Genomic DNA, 25,944 nt, shown 5'->3' on the forward strand with positions numbered 1-25,944 from the left:
AATAATAATAATAATAATAATAATAATAATAATAATAATACATTTATAAAATGAACATGCATATATTGTCACTAATAATTGTTTAAAAAAAACCGAGCATGATTTGTTTAAATTTGATTTAAATAATAAATTGAATTATGGCCTCACAATAGTCCTAAATTAGAATGAAATACATTTACTGTGCTACTGTTTCATTCACTTAATTCATAATTTACATAGTATTATCATACATTATTCATCTCATATATTAATGTATGCACAAGACATATTATTTTAGAGAAAGAAACAAAATATACTGACCTTCATGAGTCAAATTCAACAATTACTTTTTATTTTTATTTATTCATTTTACTTTACATCAGTTGTCTTTACCTTACACAAATTAGAAATCAAACCCCTTCCAAAGCATACAGACCGTGTCTCCTGGCTTTAGCCCTTCACAAACGCATGCAGGGTTGGCCTTATAACTCCCAACGCTCAGTCCCTCTCCTCTCCTGATCAACGCGTCTGAATCAAACGCATCGAGCCTCTGCTGATGCTGAATTCTTCTCCTGAACCTCCAGGAGCTGCTCACAGCCTCCCTCATCTCAGTGGACCACGCACAGGTCCATTTCCTTACGTTACAAGCTGTGCCACATAGTCTACATCCCGGAGGTTCAGGAGAAGAATACATCCCTGATATGCCAGATCCCGACAGATTGTGGTTGAGGAGCATAAAAGAGGAGCTGCCTAGCATGCGGAGAGAGAGCAGTCCTCGCTCGGACGCCTCCTTTGTGCCGCTGCAAAGAGACCCATTTAGTCCCAGGCGGTGGTGTATTCAGCAGGCTCACCCTGACATCTGCCAAAAGCCCTCTCTAACCAGCACTGTCTGGAGAAGTAAGAGTGGGGCGCAGATCAATGGCTGTCCTGTTAATTGTATAATAGACCTACTTATGGACCACTGCTAAAGGGGCACAATCGTTTAGGGTCCACCACATCTGATTTTGTTTGAACCAAACAGGCCTAAATACCTTTAATTGCGCCTGCGTTGATGAAAAGTCGATAAGAGTTAAAGCGGCCGATCACTAACAGAGCTTAAATCCATCTGTACTCGTTTATTTATTTATTTCTTCGATTTGTCTCCACAAATCACCTGCCATGGGGGAATGGGAACCATATTCGTTTTGTTTGAGATCCAAGGGTGGGGGGGAGTGGGGCTCAGAGGTGGGGAAAACAGGCCTGGCGTTATATCACTTCTCATATCCGACATTTGTTTCTATTTTTCTGTTTTTACTTATGTCCACACTGTTTTGAGAACAGAACACAATCAATCTACTATTCATTTAAGCAGGAAATGAACAGTATTTTATATCAATAATCATACTCAATTTGAAAATAGTATGGGTTCCTGTCTGCAGGCTGATTTAGTCCATTGATTTGAAAAGTGAGATTTTGACATGCTGTATTGGTTTAATGGCGATACATTTTCTTGCTTAAATAAACGTACGTTTCTATAAACTGGAGCTGAAATAAGACTAGCATTATATTTGGATGAGCTCACCTTCAGTGTTTTGTGTAAATCTACAAACAGGAGTCCTGTCATGGCACAAAGCTATGTGAGATTAAACAAACACATTAAGATGTTTAACGTGGAATAATTTGAGCATGAAAAGCTAATAAATCAGGGGTCGGAATGGCAGTGGATTGAATTGAATTGTAGTGTTTCGTGCGCGTTTGAGTTTGTGCGCGTGCGCGCTAGTGAGCGTTCATATGTGTGTAAGAAAGAGGGGGGAGTCACGTTGCTGACATTTCCAAGCTCCTGTTCTGATTGGCTCTTATTTGAGGAAGCTCACGGGTTCTTTCAACTAATAAGCGCCTCCCCATCGCTCTAAAGAACATTATAATGCAAGGGACCTCCTTTTTTAACCACAAACCGAATTTTCGTTCATTTAGACGATATATACTTTTTAAATTGCCCAAAGTTGTGGGATTTTTTTCGGGCGAATTTCACCCTGGAGCGGTACGCGATGCTCTCTCACGCCGACCTCCTGGATGCTCGGCTTGGTGAGTTATCATCACTAAACTCCGGCCCTAAACTCCAGTGTAAGCTTTCAACTTCTTATTAAACCTTGTGATGTGATAGATAGACTGTGAACTTAATTGTGTTATGAGCTAAGTGTTTAATCGTTGTTTGAAGCAATTCTTTACAGTAATTTATCCTGAATGATTTGACAGCAAAAATGACCCAGTAAAATTACGACCCTAGCTATATTGAGTGTATTTGTTATAATCTTTGTATGAATGCATGTCTGTTGTCAAGAAGAGTTTCACGTAAGTCTCATTTAAAGATGCTGCGCTGTAGGGTTCCCCATGTAGCTATTTACTTAAAGATTCAACTCCTCATCTTCTCAGGGATGAAGGATGCTGCAGAGTTACTTGGACACCGGGAGGCTCTCAAGTGCCGGCTTGGTGGTGGGGTGCCAGAACAGGGGCATCCTGGAGACATGGCCCCTGGTTCTGACTCTGTAGAGGGAACCACTCTCCTGCCGGGAGAAGATATCGCCACGGTGGGATCCAACTCTTCCGGCATGCAAGTGAACGGGAAGGAGCAGGAGAAGCAGCAGCAACAGCAGCAACAGCCACAGCAAAGCTCCAGTCAGTCTGCCAGCAAACAGAAGCGCCACAGGACGCGCTTCACCCCAGCGCAACTCAACGAGCTGGAGCGCAGCTTCGCCAAAACCCACTACCCTGATATCTTCATGAGGGAGGAACTGGCACTGAGGATCGGCCTCACCGAGTCTAGAGTTCAGGTAAACACATGTGCAATGTGAATTTCATAGGATGAAATCAATGCCGTTGAATATCAGGGACTGTATTTTGGTCCTGTTGATGTTGTATAGTTTTTAAGCACGATATAAACAAAATCATTCTTTAACTCAATCTGAAAAGCAGTGAGCAAAATATGAACAGGAGAACATGTGTACTCAGTGCTTTTGTAAGATATAGTTTGTCCACTTCTAATAAATGTATTTACATTCTATTCTAAGATATTTTTCACTCCATTTGTGTCCACAAATATTGTGGCTATCAGGTGTTATGTTTTAGAAGTAAATGTAAATATCAAAACTAACGAGTGCATTGACGTCACTGATGCACTCTAAATTACATTAATCCATTTGACAGTGGACTGTTGTGCAGACTGTCATTAAAGTCATATTATCAGTATCGTGTTGTTTGGTTCTGATAGTCCAATAACAGCTGTTATAGAAAAATACCACCTCAAGCCTAATTTAATTGAATTGTATTAAATTAAAATCTCCTATGGTGTTTTCAAGTTTAGTCTGATAGTAAAAAATATTTAATTCTGAGAAGCCGAGTCCGATCTAAATACAAGTGGCTCTGTCCGAGGTGCTGAAACAATTCACACTTGCGAATCACAAGCAGGAATCCGCTCCTCCATCAAGTCAGAAGTATTCAGATTCAACATAAACATTTTCGAAAATATTGTACAATGCCACACATAAGAAACAGCCAGCTTTAGGGGTAACTTCTACCCCTAAACATTTAAATTGGTGTTGTAGAAATGTTGTTTCTGTTTATCTTAACAATTACGTACAATTACATGAGTGGCTTTAAAGACTTTAATAAAGTAATTATGTATTTATTTTAGCATTACAAATATAGGAATTACCCTGGCCAAATAATGTACACTATTTCATAGAGAACAGCTTTAGTTATTTGCCCCACAGAATATGACTTATTGCTTGCCTTAAAAATGACAACTTATTAAAATCTTATTTAATAATTTTGGTTGTTATCACTTTTGCAACCATTTTAACTGTCTAAGACTTAAGTGATACATTTTTTAATTTTTTAATTTTTGAACAAGTGTGCAGAAACGTACCAGCCTCTAATAAACCAAACACATGATCAACCAATTTCAGTCTTATTTATAACTGAACGGGTTATTAACCAGTGATGTGAAATTCATGCAAATTATCCCACTGAACGCAATAAAACCAGTATAATCATTAGTCACCTTAATAATCAATTCTTTATTGTATGTAGAATCGGATCCTCTATGCTCGGTGCAGTTCGGCTCCTGCTCGCTGTTGGTAAACATTTGTGCAGCTTCTGCAGGTGCAGCCTTCACAGGGCGCGTGCCTCAACAGCCTCTAAAATGCTCTATCAGCGACGTCTTAATAGGACTCAAGAATATATTGTACTTTTTTAATGGAATGAGAAATTGCATTTTCTTTCTCCCTCGAGTGTAATGGGTTTGGGCGACGTTTCACGGATGGCTGGGCGGAATGAGAGCGAGATTTCACTTTTAATACGGAGGCATCGACTCACGGCCTCGCGCGCGCATTAATCAAGCCCGAAGATGATGTAATCTTAATAAAGCCCAACAGGGACAGGCGTGCGTTTTTAGCTTGTTACGTGAGTCGGTGTGTTTGTGGTTCTCGAGCGTGCGTGTGGAGAATTTTTTTTCTCACGTGGATTGTGTACAGTGGTGCCGGCAATTTGTATTTAAGCCCACACAATATTAAGGGCAATTTTCTGTTAATCTGCTTGTAAATGAGATGTTGGAAAGATAAATTGTTCGATGTACTGCTGCAGAACACCAGTAATAAAACTATGATTGCTGCCTTTGCACAAATTGCCTTGTGTAGGTTGTATTTTATTTACAATGAAAATCACAACCCTGGCATTTTGATTGTTTCAGTTTCGCAAAACGGTATTTTAAAACAGAGGATGTAATATTTGTTGGCTTTGCAGCTACCTTTTTAAGAAGATTATTTAAATGTTATATATCCTTTGCTCAATCAAAGTCATGTGGTGGAAGTGAATATATTCTATAGGGAGGTCCTTAGACCAATTGCATAAGATCTACCTTTTTGTCTTTTCAATTCATTTCCCCCGACACAATGCAAGCTGTAGACTCAGATTTAGACCAGGACCCACAATTTAGAGATTTTTTGTCGCTCCAGAACAGCAGGGTAGAATTCACCGGGGAATCAAGGATGACATCTCTAACTTCCTTACACGATATTTTCTGTGCCTCCTATATTAATTATTGTTAAAAAAAAATGTATAGCCAATAATAAAGATAATATTTTGTATAAATTAAATGAATATGTAGGCTTACAAAACTCAAACAGCCTACCTGTAGGCAGGCACGTGCAGAGGATGTTAGAGGGGAAGGGGCTCAAATACGTAAAAGGGCACATTGGCGATTTATGTCACCAATTAAAAAAAAGAAAAAGATATGACTGGACAGTGTTAAAGGAATATTTAAATGTTTGTATTTAAAATAAACCTATGACTACGGTTGGTTCAAACACTGCTTCATGACAGTTATTTAAAAATAAATTAAGTGTATTTCAGTAAATTCTCCTTACATGATAACTATATCACCTTTACCTAACCCTATGACTGACAGAAGCCCTGTACTGCTGACAGAGATACACTTTCTCTCTAATTTATTTCTTTACCGAGATTCACCAATTAGGGGGTTCTTCTGTGTCAGTTGCCAGCTTTCAGTGAGCAGGGCTTCTCACACACACACACACACACACACACACACACACACACACACACACACACACACACACACACACACACACACACACACACACACACACACACACACACACACACACACACACACACAGTCACCGTTTTGATTTGCCAACATTATATTGAGTTATTAAGGTTTTATCTGACTTATATTTTTGCCGTTCGGCAAAGATCTCTTCCCTTCCATGTCACCCCTTCTGAGGAGCGGGTGCAGGCAAAGCCCGCCTCCTGCACTGCAGGATCTGCATTGTGGTTGACTAAAGCACTTCTTAAAACGCTGTGTAACAATTGGCTTGGAACTTTTGAGTTGTTAACCCTTTGTGAACTGGCCTACATGTGTGCAAAAAAACAAGAGGGCAAAAGGGCAGGTGCTCAAGCCTCCTTTGTGGTCTATATGTAGGCCTGTATGCAATCCGTTTTGTTTCATCAACCAACGGCCTAACGACCCTAATGTCCGAAAGTTAGTCTGCTCTCTTCACAGTGTAGAACATAGCTACTGCTCCAGACATGTGTCCCTCTGATGACTAACGGTTTTGTGTGTACTGTTGCAGGTTTGGTTTCAGAACAGACGCGCTAAATGGAAGAAAAGGAAGAAGACCACCAATGTTTTCCGCTCCCCGGGGACGCTGCTCCCAACCCCGGGTCTGCAACAGTTCTCTGCCGCTGCTGCGATGGAGAACAGCCTGTGCTCCTTCCACGCCAACGACTCTCGCTGGGCCACGGGGATGCCGGGGGTCTCCCAGCTGCAACTCCCGCCAGCACTGGGTCGCCAGCCGGGCATGCAGTCTCTGTCACAGTGCAGTCTTGGTCCTGGCCCAACAAACTCCATGGGTCTTTCCAACGGCCTGTCCTCTAATGGCTCCGGTCTGCAGTCCCACCTCTACCAGTCGCATTTCCCTGGAATGTCGGCCTCTCTCTCCGGCCACACAAACGTATCGGGCTCCCCGCAGCTGTGTAGTTCCCCGGACAGTGACATGTGGCGAGGGACAAGCATCGCATCACTGCGGCGCAAAGCGCTGGAGCACACAGTGTCAATGAGTTTCACTTAGTGACTTTTGAAAGATACCCCACCGAACCCCTCTCCTCATTAATTCCTCTCCAAGCCCCAACGCGCAGCTCTTTTTCTGATTTTATTCCCGCTATTAGATCATAACGAGCGAGCTAATCAGGCCTGAAATGTGACAAAATGGAGACTGTATGTGACATCTAGACATAATGAAAAAAGAGAAAGGACAACACAGATGGACAAGTGGAAGAAAAAATATCATGGGTTTGGGGTTATTTATCTTGTTAATTCAAAAATGATTTTATCAACTATTGATGATAAATGCTATTGTAATGATCTTTAGAATATAGGCCCTAATTATTGAGAGCCAAACAATCGTCGTATTTACGTTTTCATTGGGTGTGTCTTTACGCACACATGTTATTGTGTTCAGGTGAAGTTGTGTTATGTCAAACGGTTATTTATAAGATTGGGTATACATTTTGGTAACAGCCTACCACACTCGCACCATACTCTAGGAAGGCCTATTGAACTGGGTCTCGGGCATGCACTGTGCATGTGGATTTAAACGCTTGGATAATTTAAGGAGAAAACGGTGCCCACTCAGATTAATTGAGGTACTTTCTTAGGCGACCTACGTCTCGTCTGCATGAGACGGGAGCATAAATCTAAAGAGGAAAAAAACACATATTTCAGTAGGCCTACGCTGTTTTAGGATGTTTTGTGTAGATAAAACATTCTTGCTATGTACCCGCTGGTCTTTTTTTGTGACATGTTTTAACTTATTGTATGTGCTATTACTTATCACATTTCTTAAATGTTTGATCTTACATCGAAATGCACCACATTGACAGGTTTGTACCAATTTAAAATGAACAAACAAATAAAAGTAATTTTCAAGAATGTCAAAACAAGAATGATTTATGTCTCCATTAGGTCAATTGTTTTAATGACCATTTTGAATGAATTTTTATAGTAAATGATCTTGTTTATGGCACACTCAGTACTGACCATCCTTCTGGTAGGTTGTTCATGGTAGGCTACCTGGATTATATCACAAATATAATGGGACTTTTACTTATAATGTATGCCTGGCTAGGCTGCTTAAATATTCGAATACATTTTGCTGCACAAACTTATATTAAGGTTGTTACTCAGTGACCAGTGTGTGAGGTGAAAGGGTTAAAGGGGTTTATTTCAGGTGGCTGCTCCCAGTGTGCAGACAGGAGGGGTAAAGATGTCAGTGCAGTGACGGTCATTCCCTTTCAGCATGACGGTCATCACTGAGACTGGATGGACTGTAACCAAACAGGAGACCACTCAGGCCTGTGTGTGTCATATTGTTTCTATAGCTTTTATTCTAAGGCCAAAACCAGCTCTGATCCTATCTCAAGAAGTAGCTCAGATATGATCCAACCAATGGGTTAGAAAAACTGTTATAATATCCAAATCTTGTTATTCCAGAAGGGTGCCCAGTTCTCATGGGAATGTCAGAAATAGTATATGCAACTAGAATTCCTCCTTAGCAGCCTATCAGTAACCCTCTTGACACACTGTTACTATCAATTTGTGGGTCACACTTTAATCTGATATCTGTAGGGTATATCTTGCATTAGAAGCCACAGGGAAGCAGCAGTACCTTTTGCTATTTGGTGGTTGCTAAATCACTACTTGAACAAACAGTATATAGGCTAAATAGCTAAAGTTAATGTGTTTAATAAGGCTTTCTTATGTTTCTTGGCACAGGTAGACAAGCACAGCCTCACTGTATAGTTTTCACATTATCATTCTCACAACTTGGCCTTACAATGTAGTCATTTATAAACACTTACATTACATCTTTAAAACAATTTATAACCATGCATTGATCAGATTGTGCGCCACTGTTTATTCTACAACATTATATCACTAACATGGTCTTATGCAGCATAAACAGCTGTTTACTAAGACTGTATCGCACCTCCAACAAAGTGATGAGCAGAAACCTGGCAAGCAAAAGTCGAAATATCTATTCGATAAAAATGTTGATCTGGGAGTTTCCAAGGCTAATAATAGGGACAATGTGAAACAAAACACAAATCTGAATTGTTTTACTGTTCCAAACTACTGTTCCTTTAGCAGCCTTCTATGTGTTGGAAACTAAGTTAGAGATTATCATCAATTTGTTTCTAAAGCGTTACACAAACACAGTCCTCCAAGACATTGAACAACTTGCTGACACGCTGTCATCCTGAAGTGGTTTATTGACTTTAATCTTTGTATTATTTCTGATTATTAGCCATAGCTTGCATTGTCTTTACTACATTACATGCAAAAATAAAAGACAGATAATCCGAGTTAATCAGTTTGGCTTTTAAGACATATTGATCATTTGACATTTATTCAACGTTTCTCATTACTTGCCCATCATTTGTGCAGTAAGAAAACCTCTCACCTTGTTTGCGTTACGCTAATTTCAAATTATAATAATTTGATATGGGTTGTGTATAAACTCAGACGCAGCTCAGAGAAAAGTAAATACAATTTTTCCATTATGAAAGAAAGCGGACCTCACTGTCTGTGTCAAAGATTATAAGTGTCAACTTGAGCCTGAAATCACAGCAGCTCAAATTAATCAGCGTGTTAACCTCATCTCGTTGTCAGCGCTGAGGCCAATTTACGGTCACAGGATGGTAATTGATGAGATATGGCATTACCATAAGCACTCCTACTGCCTGTAAACTTATAATTGGAGTTTCTGTAACAATGCAGGGGGGTTAAAGAAAGGATTAATCATAATTAACAAAAGTATATTAAACAGTTGGTTCACACCTTTTCTATTAACATAAATTTGTTTGCACTAATTTGCAGAATTATTGAAAATACCAACCCAGGTCAAGACCCTGAAAAATCCATTTATTTCTCTCTCTGGTGTGTGTGTGTGTGTGTGTGTGTGTGTGTGTGTGTGTGTGTGTGTGTGTGTGTGTGTGTGTGTGTGTGTGTGTGTGTGTGTGTGTGTGTGTGTGTGTGTGTGTGTGTGTGTGTGTGTGTGTGTGGGGGGGGGGGGGGTGTGTGTGTGTGGGTGTGTGGTAGGTTGCATTTACAGACTACACAATACAATACAGATAGCATTATTTTATTTCATAAAATAAAACAGGTAAAGAAATAAAGATGAATTAATGGAAAACCAAAGAATGGAAACCGTACTTGTAGAACAATGCTATGTATAGTCATGTTGCCCATAGATGTTTCACCAATTTATTGTAAGCCAACCCACGCAGTCTGACTGACTGTTTGTTTCATGATGATCAATAACTCAAACTCATTTTGCCTTGTGCTATTCATTTACATCTATGCTCCCCATGCCAGGTTTGACATTAGCCATATTTTGTTGTTTAGAATAAATGCAGGTGGCCCACTTATCCCACAGAGGAATGTAATAACACAATATGGCATGACAAAAGTTGATCAAATAATATACCCACAGCCAAACAGCGGTTCTGGTAAATCTAGCTCTAAGTGTGGCTCATCCCACCAGATCCAGCCCTGTGCTGACTACTGTGTCCTGGGCTGCAGTAACAGATGTGAAATCACATTACCCAAACGCTGCAATTAGTCTCACTCGCTCGCGGGTTAATGAGTTTGTGGAAATGTGCGACCCATTCCTCATTAGGTAATTTCTCATGCACTGATGAGAGAGGGAGAGAGATGTGGGTATAGCAGCTCATAGTTCGCTGCATCACATACTGTAAAGCACAATGCAGCTGAGGGGGGATACTGTCTGCAACTGGACAGTTTTGGGGGGAAATGAATTACCTCATTATTAAATATAATTTCCATGCATGCTTTTCTGTCTGAGAATACCTGTGGAGTGAATGACAAAAAGAAATGTGTTGTTTACACTTTCAAGACTTCTGTATTTGCATCCAAGATTTCAATAACAGATTTGGTAAAGCAGCTTCTATCGTCTACTGAGGATACATCAGTGTGTCTCATTACGGTCTGACTTTGCTTATTTCCTTGCTGTGAGGCCAGTGAGTCTGCGGGTGAATAGACAGCCTAGGGCAAAGCTCTGTCAGGACACAATGGAAGACAACAAAAGAACTAATTAGCAATCAATTACCGACATGTTTCTTTCCTGCACCTTTTATCTAGTTAGAGTGTAGAGCAGGTTACCACTCACCATGTCCCATTCACACTCACACACCACCTGCTGTGTGTGTGTGTGTGCAGCAGATGTGTGTGGTTTTGGTGAATTTGGATTATTGTAGGGATGTATGTGGTAGCCCTGTGATACAGGGTTTAGCGCAAGAAAATGTCTCCCCTGTGTGAGATAAAGGGGAAAAATCTTCAATTCAATCCAATTTAGGCCTTTGTAGGAAGTTGCTTTTCAGTGTGTCTGTGCCTAAGAGCATAAAGATAGTTATTCATTAGCCTCATCTGTGACAAACAGTCCTTTGTTGTATCTCATTGCGTCTCTTCATTGTTGTTATTGCTTGTAGTTGATCTAAGGTTAGCATGATGAGGAAATGTATTGCATTAAAAGAATGTTCAATCTAAGCTCTTCATAAAAACCAACATACATAAAGTAAATTAAGCGCTAACCTAATTTGAGGCTTTCTCCTTTTGTCTCCCTTTCCACTGCTGTGACACACACACACACACACACACACACACGCACACACACACACACACACACACACACACACACACACACACACACACACACACACACACACACACACACACACACACACACACACACACACACACACACACACACACGTATGCACACACAGTAACATCTGGGGGAAAGTGTGCTGTGAGGAGGCTGCGAGTGCCTCTCATGATAACAACTCTGCATCTCAACAACCTGCATCCATCATCATCAACACTAACATCTGCTCTGAGCCTCTGCCTTAAATCTCTTTCTACCCCTCCCAAGCCCTTACCTCCCTCTACTCTTCATCCCCTCTCCCCCTGATTTGAGTCTCTCCTTTTCTTTTTCCGCTTAGCTTCTGTCCATCTTTTTCCCACGAGGAGCCATCCAAGCAGCCTTTAAAAAAAAAATCCACCTAATATTCTTTGACTCTTATCCAAAGACCCTCATCTGTAAAATATGTGTAGATGTGTTTTCGTTTCAAGCATCCTTAAAATCAATATTTAATGATGTTGTTATCAGTGCTTTTATGTGTAATTTAACCAGAGTGTCAGTATGAATGAGACACTGTCAGCTTTATGGCGTCAGGCATTTATTTTCTGTTAATGGCTTCTCCTGGTGGTATACAAAGCAAAACCCAGTGGATTTCTGATGGATTTGTCTGTTTCATTTCTGTTCATGCATGCTTTCACAGCCATTTGAGCATTCAAACAGTATGTCTACCAACAACAAAACACATACACACCCAACTCAAGTTTATTTTATAAGCATTTAAAAAGTATAAAATGTTACAAATAAATGCTACGAATGCCACACTTTAATGTGACATTTCTTGCTTGTCTTATCCTGCTTGCAGAATCAAGATAAGACAATGGATGAGAAACTTAATGTTCCTACATTGTCTTTCATTGGTTTGATCTTCAATCAAAGCAACTGTTTATTTTGAAACATTGACATTTGCCAACGCCATGACAATTACTTTACCTCTTCAGCTCTGGGAGCCAACATTGTTGAGAGGCAATAATCATGATAGTTTTCTTAATCATTTTTCTCCCAATAACAAGCCATTTTTAATCCAATTAGGAGTGCTAACGTGAGAGGCATAATACCACGGCCCCTGGGACAGATGAGAGAATATGCAGGACATTTATCCTGACAGTCAATATTGGATTTCTCACTAAGCAGCTGTGCCTGCTCTCTCTGACATTCTCCACCTCTGCACAGTGATCCGTCCTGATTAAACGGGCTTTTCTACTTTATTAACATTCATTATATGACCTTGTCATGCATGGCTACCGAAACCATGAGCAGCAAAGTTACAAGCTTCATGTTGGGGTTTTCCTTCTGCACATTTTCTCTGAATTCAACTGTTTGGTGAAAGGTGATACATCACATGTCTCTCTTTGGATCTTAGGCAGTGTTTTAAATGAGCAAATATGTGGGATGTGGTATTCCCCAAAAACTCTCCTCACACAGACTAAAGGTGTTTTTACATGTTGAACCTCAATACTGGTGCCTGAACTAGTTTTTGGTTACAAAACTGGTGTATACAATTTCCTGGTTAAAACCCTCTGATTATAATTAAATTTGAATCCTGTTTCAAATGTCACATTTCTGAACATATTTATTTATTGTTGGACTTTTTATCTTTATGATACAGACACAAACTATGCACATCTGGCGCCTAGGTAAGCTATCTATATTTATTGTTTTATTCAGTTCAATCACTGCTAAAGAAAATATAACTTAGTAGGCCTATACAACACTCAGGATGAGAATGCAACTAAGAGCTGGTACTTCGTGGCAAACAACAGCTAAACATTGCCACCTTCTGGTAGATTTTGAGAAGATCACATTAATGTACACATTTTTTACTTCTTTAATAAAATCAATCATACAATTATTTATTTAAAATTTAGACAGATGGTCAATAGATTTGTATCTCATCTCGGTATCACTTAATGAAATATGTCTGTTAACTCTACAGAGAATCATACAATTATTATTCCATCAAAACAAAGCTGATAAAACGCAGAAAGTGCATGAAAAAGAGGGCTGCTGTTTACAGCTGATTGCAGTCGATACATTTATGCAGTGCACTGAATCATTGTCATTGAGTGCATTGATTATGTGGACTAATCAATGTTTATTAGGCTGGATAAGGCTGGCCAGACCACAGTGGAGGCTGAATGATGAAGGAACACATTTACTGAGTGTCAGAGGCCCACCCACCTGCCCTGAGCAGACAGGTTTCAGAGTTAGAGGGAACTTCAACCAGGAAACTTAAAATGGTATCTTTAAAGTAAAGTATGCAGTAGATATCCAAAATGGATGTAACATTTTCAATCAGAATGCAGTAAAAAGGACACATATTTTGCGAGAGATCTGATCAACAATTACCGCTGGAGAGTCCACGCTTATCTACAAGGAGGCAGAGATAGGAGTAAGGGACTCTCCAGGCATCTCGCAAGTATTTGCACTTAGCCAAAAATTAGATGGTTTATGCAAAAAGAGGAAGAGTTTTGTTTAGAAAAAAATGCAATAGTTCTGTTGTTTATCGTGGTGTTTGTACATTAGGACTCTTTAAGGTGTTTGTCTTTCTTTTTACCCAGGTGATTCAGATCCTTCTTGCACTGGTGATCCCAGTCCAATATTATGAGCCCACTGACACACACAGATGAAAGCATCAAACAGCAGACTCAAGATACAGAGAGGCAGTCGATGCTTGGCTGTTGTATTGGTGTTGGTCACTGGCTTGCAACTAAAATAATTATTTCCAAGACATAAATTGAAAAGAAGCTGTCATATAGGAGTCTCCAGAGACTTTATATGGGGAAGTGGTACTGGTCCTCAATCATTAGGAGAAGAAGAATAAAGAATATACCCTTAATCGTCCCACAGAGGGGAATTTTACATTCTGCATTTGACCCATCCTGGTGTTAGGAGCAGTGGGCTGCCACTATGCACATCGCCCGGAGAGCAGTGTAGGTAATGCACTATGGATGCCATCACCCAGCATTTATTATACATTATACTGAAGCAGGTCTGTTCTAATTGAAAACAGCTTTAATTTGCTTTCTTCTGACCCTTCTGAATAACAAATGCATTACAAAAACACTGCTTCACAACAAGGATGTTGGCTCTAGTTGGCCAAAAGGTCAAAATGTAATTTGATGATTTTTGGACTGAATTTTTCCTTGCCAATCAGCCTAACAAGATCTGAGTTTATTCTTAGGCAACGCTTTTACTCCCTCAGCCCTTTAGTTAACTTTTGGGCGAAAACACTTGTTTGATTGCATCACTCTGGTTGTATTTCTTTGAGATAAGTGGTCCCTTGCTGCTTCCGAAGAAAAAATGTTCCACAGTGCACTCTGTAACTATATTATTATGTAGAATTATTCCAATTATCTGCATGCAACATCAATCAATGGTGTGCACTTTTAAGTGTGTTTCCTGCTTTACCAGACCAAACAAAATAAAAATATGTTCCAGTGGGTTCTCAGCATAAACGAAATCAATATTTTTTGTGTATTTTTTGTACCCTATTAATGCTTTGTCATAATGCATCCCTACTACAAAATATAAGAGGTACATTTTAAGTAAACCAAACAAAACAGGCAAGTATCAGATGCAAGTCACCAGGGCCACCCCTGAAGAACTCGGTTGGAAGGTAATTAAAAGAAGAGTGTGTTATCCATCGCTCCTCATTAATGCACTCTAAATTAACCACTTTCAGGAGAGAGGAATGGGGAGGCAGGGAAAAGGGAGAAAATCCATGCAGGCTTTAGAGTAATCTCTCTCTGTCAGGTCGGTCCAAACGGGGAGGGTCGGCTCATTATGGCCCCCACAGGAGATGAATGGGTCAGTCAGGCAGTGAGGAGAGCCGGGCTGGACCGCTCAGCTGACAGACAGATCTGTGTGTGTGTGTGTGTGTGTGTGTGTGTGTGTGTGTGTGTGTGTGTGTGTGTGTGTGTGTGTGTGTGTGTGTGTGTGTGTGTGTGTGTGTGTGTGTGTGTGTGTCTGTCTGTCTGTCTGTCTGTCTGTCTGTCTGTCTGTCTGTCTGTCTGTCTGTCTGTCTGTCTGTCTGTCTGTCTGTCTGTCTGTCTGTGAGTCAACACTCGAAGAACAACAAAGCAAAAATACCTTGCTATATTTGCTCTCTTTGCCAGGAAGCAGGTGTGCAGCTGGAGGTTGCATGCTGGGATACGAGGCGAGGTTGAGAAGCTAATTTCTGGAGTCAACAATCGCTGTGATTTAACTTTGACCACACGGAGTGCTGACACACACCTGGCCAGCTGGGGCCAGCATCACAGACACAGAGGGCAATCTAAAATTACATTCCTGTTAAAATAAATCCCAATGAGCAGAATAATAATTGCATTTAAAACAAATTGTAAGTAAGGTTTTTGTTTCTCCCTTGCATTTAAACGTGAACTATAATGAATGCATAGTTTCAATACAAAAATAAAATAAAACGGTTCCCACATTTACCACCAGATGTTGCTGTAGTCCTGGGTGTTGTTAAGATAGAGGCAACTGGCACTTGGTATTATGTTAAAAGTAAAGAAGCTTTCCTAATTTAATGTATTACGGTTAATGATATTTAAATTTCGTGTTACATTTTCAGCAACCTCAGAGCAGGGATATTTGTGTGTCTGACCAACTTAATTCAGTCATTCCTACAGCTAATTCGATATGCATGCATTTGTCTGTGTTGTGTAATGTCACACATTAGTGGAATACTTTGTATATTGTCATGTACCCTGAATTCTGCATTGTAAACAGAAATAGGGAAAGTGTGTATAAGTTCATAATTGCGCAGCACAACATGTCAATTCGATCATTCGGGTGATTCACTGAACGGGTGGGGGTTGTGTGGGGTTAGATATGATTTATTTGTAATAGAATATGGACTCTGTGAATAGATTATCTGATCGGTCAAAGCAGTGTAATGAGACTGTGTGGTTTCAATTTATTTTAAATGTATCGATTGATTTGATTAATTGGATTTAAACAATTACAGTATGTATCACAGCACTGCATAACACACATCGCAGCCTTTGTGAGAAATCACCAATGGACAAGCCTGTGTAGCACAAACACCCACACACACACACACACACACACACACACACACACACACACACACACACACACACACACACACACACACACACACACACACACACACACACACACACACACACACACACACACACACAAAAACACTTTTCTTTTTCTCTGCTGGCATTCACATAAGCAAGGCACACATAAGCAGGGAGACCCTGGCTAATAGTTTCAGACGTCTTTTCAACGCAACAACTGTGTCAGGGGCAACTAATTATCATCACTGACCACTGGCTTGAAGTGAAACTAATATACCTTGAATAGGTCATCACCATTGTCAACAGATTAAGGAGCTGTTAATCATTATCTTCATTATTGTTTTGTTTTTTTCAGTTTGTATTCCTGTGTGTGGCATCACAGACCTTCATCAGTGTGAGAACATGTCAGCTATCATTAGCTGAAGATAATTGCCGGCCAGAGTTTCACACAGAGTCCCTCGTCTATACTTCATATGAATGGGAGAAAGTGTGGGCTGAAGTGTGTATGAAGGCTGACAGGATGATCGTCATCACATACACTCAGCAACATCTCAGTTTGACCTTTCACAATGGCAGCATGGACAAAAATGATTAGTCTCATCCAAATGAATTAGCTATGTCACTAAACACCAGATTACATAACAGCTTTTCTTTCTTTGACTCCTTTCAGTTGTCTATTTTTTCTATATCATTCTGGTCAGTTTTTTTCTTTGAGCTCTCCATGTTGTTTTTTTGATCAGCTAAACGATACAATTATTGCTGTGCTTGTGGATCCAGCTGTATGTTTAATAGATTTGGTTTTCTGTTTGGGTTTAACTTGCAGAAAAACAAACATATGGAGCATCACTGTTCAACTCAACTTAACTCAACAATGAACAACACAACCACACACTAGACAACCAATGTTTAGTCAAATATATCAGGTGCCTGCCAAAATAATGGAAACACCTGAAGTATATCATCAAATCTAAAAGAACTGGCATGACCTTTAAGCAGACGTATCTTCTGGGCCGATTAATTTGTTATTTTTGTGCTTCAGTTTGACAAAATTAGTGTCCCCAACTAACTGATTACAAAATGTAAATGTTCTATACTGAATATGAAGATAGTAATACTAGTTGGTAAGAGCATTTGCCGATTGACTTGTAATCCCATAGTATTAATCTACCTCATATCAGCTCTTGCTTTAGAAGGACACAACATTTTATTCCATGATTTCAACAGGGAGATGAAAAAGATTCTTTAAAATGATGTGTAGCCAATTTCCCTGGAGTGAAACAGAAGTGTGCAATTAAACTGTTTCAATCTAAATAAAGCTTAAAAGTCAATGACTCCTAGGCATAGAGTAAGAGGAGAGGAGGGGGAGAAAATACACAAAATAAAGTACAGCTGTACAGTGAAGGCCACATTTCCAGTCACCCCTCTTTCCCAGAAGTGACGTATATAACAAAAGTCTTATAATACTTTGGGAATTGACAATAACTAAAGCAAAGTTTCCTAGGCTAAGATTTACAGATGTTGGCTCTGATCTTCACTGCGAAGTTTCCTTATTTTGACATCCTGATCAAGCCTAGAGGTCCTTTTGTTGAGAAACCAACCCTAGCTCACTTTTGGGTCCAAGTCAAAGTTTGCATGTGTTTCTTTGTTTAACATAACCATATCATGCCTTACAAAAAACTAATGTAAGATTTCGGTTTTAACTTGTGCAATGTAACATTCAACGTATGCTACTTATATTTGGAAATGTCATGTGCTTGTATGTGAATGTATCATTTATCTGAACGTGTCAGTTAGGTTCATTTGCAATATTAATTATGAGTTGTTAATTTTAAAGGGCAAATATTTAACATTACAAATAATTTACAATGTGAAATATGTTTCACACACGCAATGGAGATTTGTTTTATTTCAAGTTTCTTTATTTTTCCTGAATAAAGCACGCTGATAATGTAATAACTGTACCGGAAATTGCCCTAAGCAATATCGTGCATGCAACGTGATAACTTTTAACCAACTGATACGCATTTATTATTACATCCTACAAAGAGGCACATTTCAGTGTCTTAATACGGGTAAGAATGAGAGCTTTTCTCACATGATTAATATGACGGATCAGTGTTTGTCAGTGACCCTCTGATGTAGGCCTGCCTATGTGTCGTGCGGCTATAAAAGCTGCCACCTCTCACGCAGCGCTGTTATTTCCCCTCTGTTTCAGGAAACACTTCACGAGACGCACTCAGCATGTCGGTGGCTCTGCGCGCACAGCTGCTCCTCTTTCTGATCTCCCTCTCATCCAGGATGGGGCTCAGTCGCTACATTCAGGTAACGCTTTTGAATATCAAGAAATTATCGCACATTACTTCCGTTTTAGTCAGGCATGTTAAACTGTTGTCTGTATAAAGTTTCTGCGAGAACAGCTGGCACTTCAAATGTAACCTTTGCTTTTGAAATGTTTAATTTAGGACATCGAATCTGCAGATGGATTATATTCTCTGCTCAATTTGGACCAGAAAAGAGAATCTGAGGATTTTATTTTCCGCCGACCTCTCAGTAAGTGCTGCAGTTCACAACAGCTTTATTCAGCAGCTGATCATGCTTACCGACTTGGCAACAAGTGAACGCTTTACATAAATAAATAATTAAAAGTATGTAAGTTGAAGCTGAAACACTCAGTGAAGAGATGTTTATTATAGTTGTCTTGGCAGGTACTATATATTAACCTCTATCTATAAGTCAGTATAACTTAATCAATCCATGCTCACATTGATATTGTAAATTGTACTTCCCCTTAACTATTGGACATCCATTAAGTACGATATTTCTCAGAAGTCCACAAAGTCAAATGTACAAAAAGTCAAAAATGAACACACTGTCAATGTTTATGTTTATCCACTTCAGAATAATGAACAATCACAAAAGAAAAAAAAAATGTTCATTATGAGTTGTGGACACTAAAAGATCTGTGTGTTTGACCATAAAGCTGATCACACTTTGATGTCATTATGATAAAGTAATGTGTGTGTGTGTGTGTGTGTGTGTGTGTGTGTGTGTGTGTGTGTGTGTGTGTGTGTGTGTGTGTGTGTGTGTGTGTGTGTGTGTGTGTGTGTGTGTGTGTGTATGTAGGATGTTTGGACATGCTGGCCACTGACGGCTCCTACACCTTCGTGGCGTCTCGGCCTCAGCTGGCCTGTGCTGCTTTTATCCTCGCTGAGCCCAGTGAGGTCATCAGCCTGGAGCTGTCTGACGTCAATATCGACTGCAGCGCCGGAGACTTCATCAAGGTTGGCTCCAAAAATAAAACACACACACACACACACACACACACACACACACACACACACACACATATTCTCCCACCCCTATCTGAGTGGAAGCAGGGTGGTCAGGGCTTTGAAACTCTTAACATTTTTTTTAATCTTCTTATTTTTGTTTAAAATCATGCCAAAAAGGGTTAAGGCAACATTCAAAGGGCCAAACATCCCACTGGATCCTCTATGAATTGGGCACATTACTCAAAGCAAGAGTAGGAAGGCTTTAGTAGTGAAGCCAAGCCCGCCAGTTACACTGCGGTTTCATTTCATGTGGGACAAACCGTTACATGGTAGAAAGAAACTTCAGGCAACTGGGGTTAGAGGACCAGGCAAAGTTGTATCTGATATGCCCAGATCAGTTCCATTTAGCTGGAGGAAGATGCAAAAGAACTACAACAAAAACATCTAGAACTCTAATCACATTATCTAAATAAATGAGATTTTAAATATTTACAGAGCCAATTTATATTATATTGAATATAATATTACAACAATATATTACAAACTGACAATACTCAAATAAAGTGGCCTCAGGTAAACTTCATCCTATTGGCTAATACTAAAATGTGTTTTGTTTTTCAAACATGGTGAATTGTTAAGACACGTTTAATAGAAAACATGAGAGACTAGCAAATTCATTATTTATTATACAGTTACTCTGATATATTTTTATTTCAAGTCAACCACCACATATCCATCATATCTATAAAAACATGATGAATGATGAACACATTCTCCAAATGCCAATGTCCATTATGGCACCTGGTACATCATTCTCATTTCAAGAGGAAAAGTTCTTTATGTCAGTTAGATCTTGCCTGTTCAGCTTTAGGCATGCCTCTTCCTATTCAAACTTTTAAGATATAGCTCATATGTCAATGATAACTCCATATTGTGTATTCAAAGGGGGAGTGGAGAGTAATTTATCATTTCAATATATCAAAAGTAATGACAATGAGTAAACTGATTCCCTCCTACAGATGTTTGATGGCTGGGTCCTGAAGGGAGAGAAGTTCCCCAGCAAGCAGGACCACGAGCTGCCTCTCCACCAGCGCTACACAGACTATTGCTCCTCCCCAGCAACAGGAGCCACCAGCCGCTCCTCTCAGAACGTCGCCATGATCTTCTTCCGCCTCCACAGCGCTGACAGTGGATTCACCCTCGCTGTCAAAAAACTTCACAACCCCTTCCGTAAGTCCTGTTGCCTTGACGTCACTTGAATGCTAAAAAGTCTTCACGTAAAATAACCCAAAACAACATCCATAAAAAATACATTGTTAACAAACAAAATATAGTAAATCATAGGATTATTTTTAAACAAGTTCCAAGACCATCTAAATCGTATTTTATGTTTTAAATAAGGGCTAGAGTGGTGACTTGTGGTCACCCAAGTGTGTTCTTCCTTGACATGTGCGCTTCGTCAAGCATTAAGGCCTAGAGCGAAAGGAAGAAATTGAAGGAGAGGCATGCACCTGTTTTTCAGCTGCTTGACACAGTGTTAACACCGTTTGTCAAGCAACATATCAATCACAGCCTGGGTGTTAGACAAAGCCAGACAAAGAAAGACATAAACAATGGAGTTTGCATAGATTATCTATGGATAAACAGCATTTATCCCAGGCCAATGTGTGAGGTTTCATTCATATAATGACCACAAACTGCAGCTGTCCCAATACTGTTTCTTTGATTTATCTGATCTTATCCAAGCTTTTGCTGTGACACACATTGCCACAAATTGTGTAAAATTGGCCCTAAAACTGCATTCAATGTGTGTAAATATAACAATGTGATATAAACACTGTATATCACAAAGATGATCAACTATGAACATGTTTAAAGGCCCTGATGGCCAATAAATAATAATAAATAAAGTTTATTCTATTTAGATTCATATTAAACTCCTTTGTAAATGGCATTTGAAGGCATAAAAAAGGAAAAATTACCCAAATAAACTAAACTCAATAATATTTATTCTTACATTCTCTCGTCATCTTTGATAGGCACAGCTCCCTCACCATGAAATGTTTCTAAGGAAAAACATGCTCCATGAGTAAACTGTTCCGAATCCTGTTGGTGCCTGTAGAGTCTATCAATCTATCTGTTATCAATTCAAATTTCATTATTTTCTTATCTTTGTCATCAGAACTGGAATTGGATTTCCATGCTCAGCCCTAATTGTGTCTCCTCCCCGCAGTCAGCCTTGATCATGTCCAATTTGTGACATGAGGTGTCAGTAATGAGTTTCTCTGTTGACGGGGAACTGTTAATTTGAAACCTCTTCTCTTTTGTGTGTCTGTGTGTGTGTGTGTGCACGTTTGTATTTGTATGTATGTCCTGTGTGTGTTTAAAGCCTGTAACATCATGTCTCAGAGTCCAGAGGGCAGCTTTACCATGGTGTTGCCACACCAGCGCAGGAACTGCAGCTTCTCCATTATCTACCCTGTAGAGATCCAACTGACAGATCTTAGCCTGGGGAGCGCCAAAAGCAATGAGCTCAGCCCAAAGGTGAGCCAAACACACACACAGACAGACACACAGACACAGACACACACACACACACACACACACACACACACACACACACACACACACACACACACACACACACACACACAAACACACACACACACACACACACACACACACACACACACACACACACACACACACAAACACACACACAGCCACACACACACACACACACACACACACACACCACTAGCATCAGATTTCCCCTTCCCGTGTACCTAGCTGCTTGAGTAAATTCCTCACCATGCAACAGTGCAGATATTTGTCAACAAAGTGAAAAAGAAATGGTGAATCAGGCTGATCTGGCTATAGTTCCAATATCATCTGGATGGATCATCATATTGTCATTGGTTTATGCAAAGTCCTTACAACCTTTTAATTAAGCTTGTATGAGGAGAACATTATGATAATAAAAAAATGTAATAACTTGATTTATCATTGTTAATGCTTTCATTAAAAGTGTGGTTATGAGACGTTATAGTGAACCTTATACATTTTAAATGTTTTCATTTCATTTATTGACCTTAAATGTGTCTATATTTTCCTAATGTAAAAAGAAAAGAAATGGAAATATACTTATTTGCCTTCTTGCTGACAAAAACACCATGTCCTTATCTTGATCTCTGTTAAATATTAAACTACATTCAGGAGACATTTTGCATAGCTTATGGCAAAAGTGTGTAACTAAAAATAGCAAACCTGGATCTTTCCCAAGGGAACAAAATGTGCTTTCTGGTTCCAGTTATAGGTTTAATTTGTGTTCCATGAATGTTCTTATCTAATTCTTGGGAAGAAATTGGTTTTTGCATTTTAACCAGTTCAGTTCAGTTTGCATGGGTCTGGTAAAAACATTTGCAATTAAAATAAACATTTTCATTAAAAAAGGCCAAGGATTTGGTAGTTGTCTAATTCAATATTCTTTTTGGCAAATATTTTACAGACCACAACTGGTGTTTCGGTGCATTATTAATAAATAATATAATTAGATTTCCATGGCAAAAGGTTTATGATAAGTGATAACACCTGTGCAAGTGCACAATGACTACTGGTATATAGGAGCTGCAGTTAAAGTCGCATAAAGAAGTTCTGTAGTTCTTTGTGTATTATGTGAATGAAATGACTTGTATTGAGTGAAAACATTTTTTTCAAGGTCAAAATCAGTATTTAAAAAATCAGATTATTGGTTGCTCCTGGTGTGTTGATGGTGCCGCTCCCCTTGGCTTTGTGGGGGTTTATAATGACTATTGGCAGGTACATTTTCATATAAGGGTTCAATGCCAGCTTAAAAATATTTGAGCAATAAACACCACATGACTTCCAGGTCTCTTTAAGTAGGAGAAGGAATGAAATGTTGTAAATCATTTAGATAAAAAGGTTAACCAAACAAAATGACTCCCATACTGTAGCTGTTGGCAGCTGGTCGGACTAATGGCTGCCAGACATCTGACATCATGATCAACGACCGTGACTGCATCTACTGGGCAAAATACAACAACCTGACATGTCTGTCAAGAGTGTTTCAAATTCAAAAAAGATTTGAACGTGCAGTTTTACTGGCTAGTGCTGCTGCATGTAATTATAGTTATGTAAAAAGTATGTGATAAAAAAGAAAATGTGATGGACCAAGGATTGAACACTGACGTACTATAGCCTATTTCTGAACATGGGAACATCAGATCCCTGCCAAGTGAACAGACAGTACGCAGACCACACTGGAATTTAATATTTTAAACATGTTTACTAAGTAAAGTATTCATTTATTTTATAACTAAATAAGTATTTCTCACAAGACATTTAGAACTTGCAAATGTGTTGAATGCATTTTCTTCATGTTTCTTTGGTTTCATATTTGTTTTTTATGAGAACAAACCAGTGATATCATAAACTTAAAGGCAGTATCAATCTCTCTTGCTAGCAGAGTTATATTTTTGCTTAACACATAGAATAGAAGCACAGGACTTTTTTTGCAATGCTCATCTTACTAGAAAATGGTGGTTGTTATAAGTTGTTATAGGGACAACATGCATCAATGGGGCAGTAAAGTGTGGTCGCAGGGGGGGCAGATAGCTATACTTGCACTTCTCCGGAGTGGCAGTGGTTCTCAGCCTTTTTACTATAACCAGAGTAGCATTATAGTAAATGAATAGCTAATTACTATCTGGCTATTGAATATTGCCACTAGTTGTCCAAAAACTGCATGGGGTGCCTTTAATATAGCTCTTTAGGTTGCACACTCAATAAGTGAATTGCTTGCCTTAGCTTCACTTCACCAGAATATATATATATATATATTTTTTTACAGAGGCAGTTGTTGTCGGGTTGTTCCGGGTCGGGAGACTATGTGGAGCTGTTAGGGGGGAATGGGGTGGACACCTCGCTGATGTTCCCTGTAGCCGACCTCTGTTTCTCCCTCAGTGGGCTCGGTGAGTCTGACCATCTCATGTTTCCCTCTAGTGTCAATCTGTAATTTGTTATTGTAAAGGGAAGAAGTCTGACTTGTGCTGGACAATTACTATGCTGTATTAATGTTTGCTTTGCAATGTCTTTCTCTGCTATGCTTAGGCTCGCTTTTTTTATTTAACCAAAAATGTTTACTGTCAAAATTATCCAAACATTTGAAAGTCAGTTTGACACATTTAACCATGTTTACAAAACAACTCAAAGCTGTGTTTTATGATCCCACACATCAAAAGACTGTCCTCTTCAGTGTTACAGGGGCAAGATGTCGGAGGAATTTTAAAATATGTCTCCAATAAAATATATTATGACAGATATGCTCAGAGGAATACTCGAAAAGGACAGAACAAGAAATCTTTACTAATGGTGAATTGTTTGCAATGCAGATTTTATTTTACGACTGGATTTTCAGCTGTTTAAATTATCGGAAAAAATAAACACTCCATATTCTGCTATAGTTTACCTCTTTAATTTAACCTGTTATATGTTCTTTATACATTTGTCTTAATCTGGGTAGATTGGTACAATGAAAAAGGGTTCACACAGAAAAAATAGTTGTGATAACCAGGCCAAGTGCTGGCAAGAGAACAAAAATGCTCTTTAGTGCTCCAGTAAAGCATCAGTTTTCCTCTCTGACCCTTCAGCCCAGATGAAGATTGGTTGTGATAACTCGGTGGTGAGGCTGGTGTCAAGCGGGAACTATATCAACCGTGTTTCCTTCCAGTACAGACTACTGGAACAACGCGAACTCCCCAAGACCCAAGAGAACGCTCTGGATAATTTCTGCTCTGTGGAATGAAATCTCACACACACACACACACACACACACACACACACACACACACACACACACACACACACACACACACACACACACACACACACACACACACACACACACACACACACACACACACACACACACACACACACATAAACACAGGCACATACCTATGAACACAATCACACAGCCACCCATCTATCTGTAAATACAACAGTTTGTTTAATGCAGCCAATATAAACTTTGTATTGTTTTTGCCAGTTGTTTTATTTAGTTTCCTAAAATATATTCGCTTTGATCGTACAATATTTATTTTAAGAGCGATTTTCATTGATGTCAAATTTATGGAGGAAGATGGATTCACAGTTTACTTTTTAATCCTAGAAATTCTGTGATACATTATATTTTTTGGCAAGATAATTATTGTAAACCTTCCCTCTTTTGTTTTCAGTTCATATCAGTTTCTGTATTCTGGGAGGTTGTACATCTCTGCTGTCTTTTCTGTTTATAATGCCTTGACAATATAAAAATAAATATGACTTGCATGATAAAGCACA

General features: G+C 39.3%; 2 protein-coding genes across 3 annotated transcripts; both read left to right on the forward strand.

The window, feature by feature from the left end:
* The first annotated feature begins 1,778 nt into the window (after positions 1–1,778).
* Positions 1,779–7,402, forward strand: LOC134873530 (homeobox protein orthopedia B-like). 2 transcript variants are annotated; one of them, XM_063897203.1, is made up of 3 exons: positions 1,779–2,082; positions 2,392–2,789; positions 6,111–7,402. In XM_063897203.1, exons 1-3 carry the CDS (start codon positions 2,007–2,009, stop codon positions 6,606–6,608), a joined length of 972 nt encoding a protein of 323 aa, XP_063753273.1. In that variant the 5' UTR covers positions 1,779–2,006; the 3' UTR covers positions 6,609–7,402. The 2 variants fall into 2 exon arrangements, with proteins under 2 accessions (XP_063753273.1, XP_063753274.1); XM_063897204.1 differs by having other exon boundaries at positions 1,779–2,043.
* Positions 7,403–18,510: 11,108 nt separating this feature from the next.
* Positions 18,511–25,944, forward strand: LOC134872997 (corticotropin-releasing factor-binding protein-like). The gene is made up of 7 exons (XM_063896378.1): positions 18,511–18,631; positions 18,772–18,859; positions 19,433–19,590; positions 20,601–20,811; positions 21,971–22,125; positions 24,452–24,572; positions 25,251–25,944. Exons 1-7 carry the CDS (start codon positions 18,551–18,553, stop codon positions 25,403–25,405), a joined length of 969 nt encoding a protein of 322 aa, XP_063752448.1. The 5' UTR covers positions 18,511–18,550; the 3' UTR covers positions 25,406–25,944.

Source organism: Eleginops maclovinus, chromosome 12 (genome assembly GCF_036324505.1).
Source record: "Eleginops maclovinus isolate JMC-PN-2008 ecotype Puerto Natales chromosome 12, JC_Emac_rtc_rv5, whole genome shotgun sequence".
Lineage (NCBI taxonomy): Eukaryota > Metazoa > Chordata > Actinopteri > Perciformes > Eleginopidae > Eleginops > Eleginops maclovinus.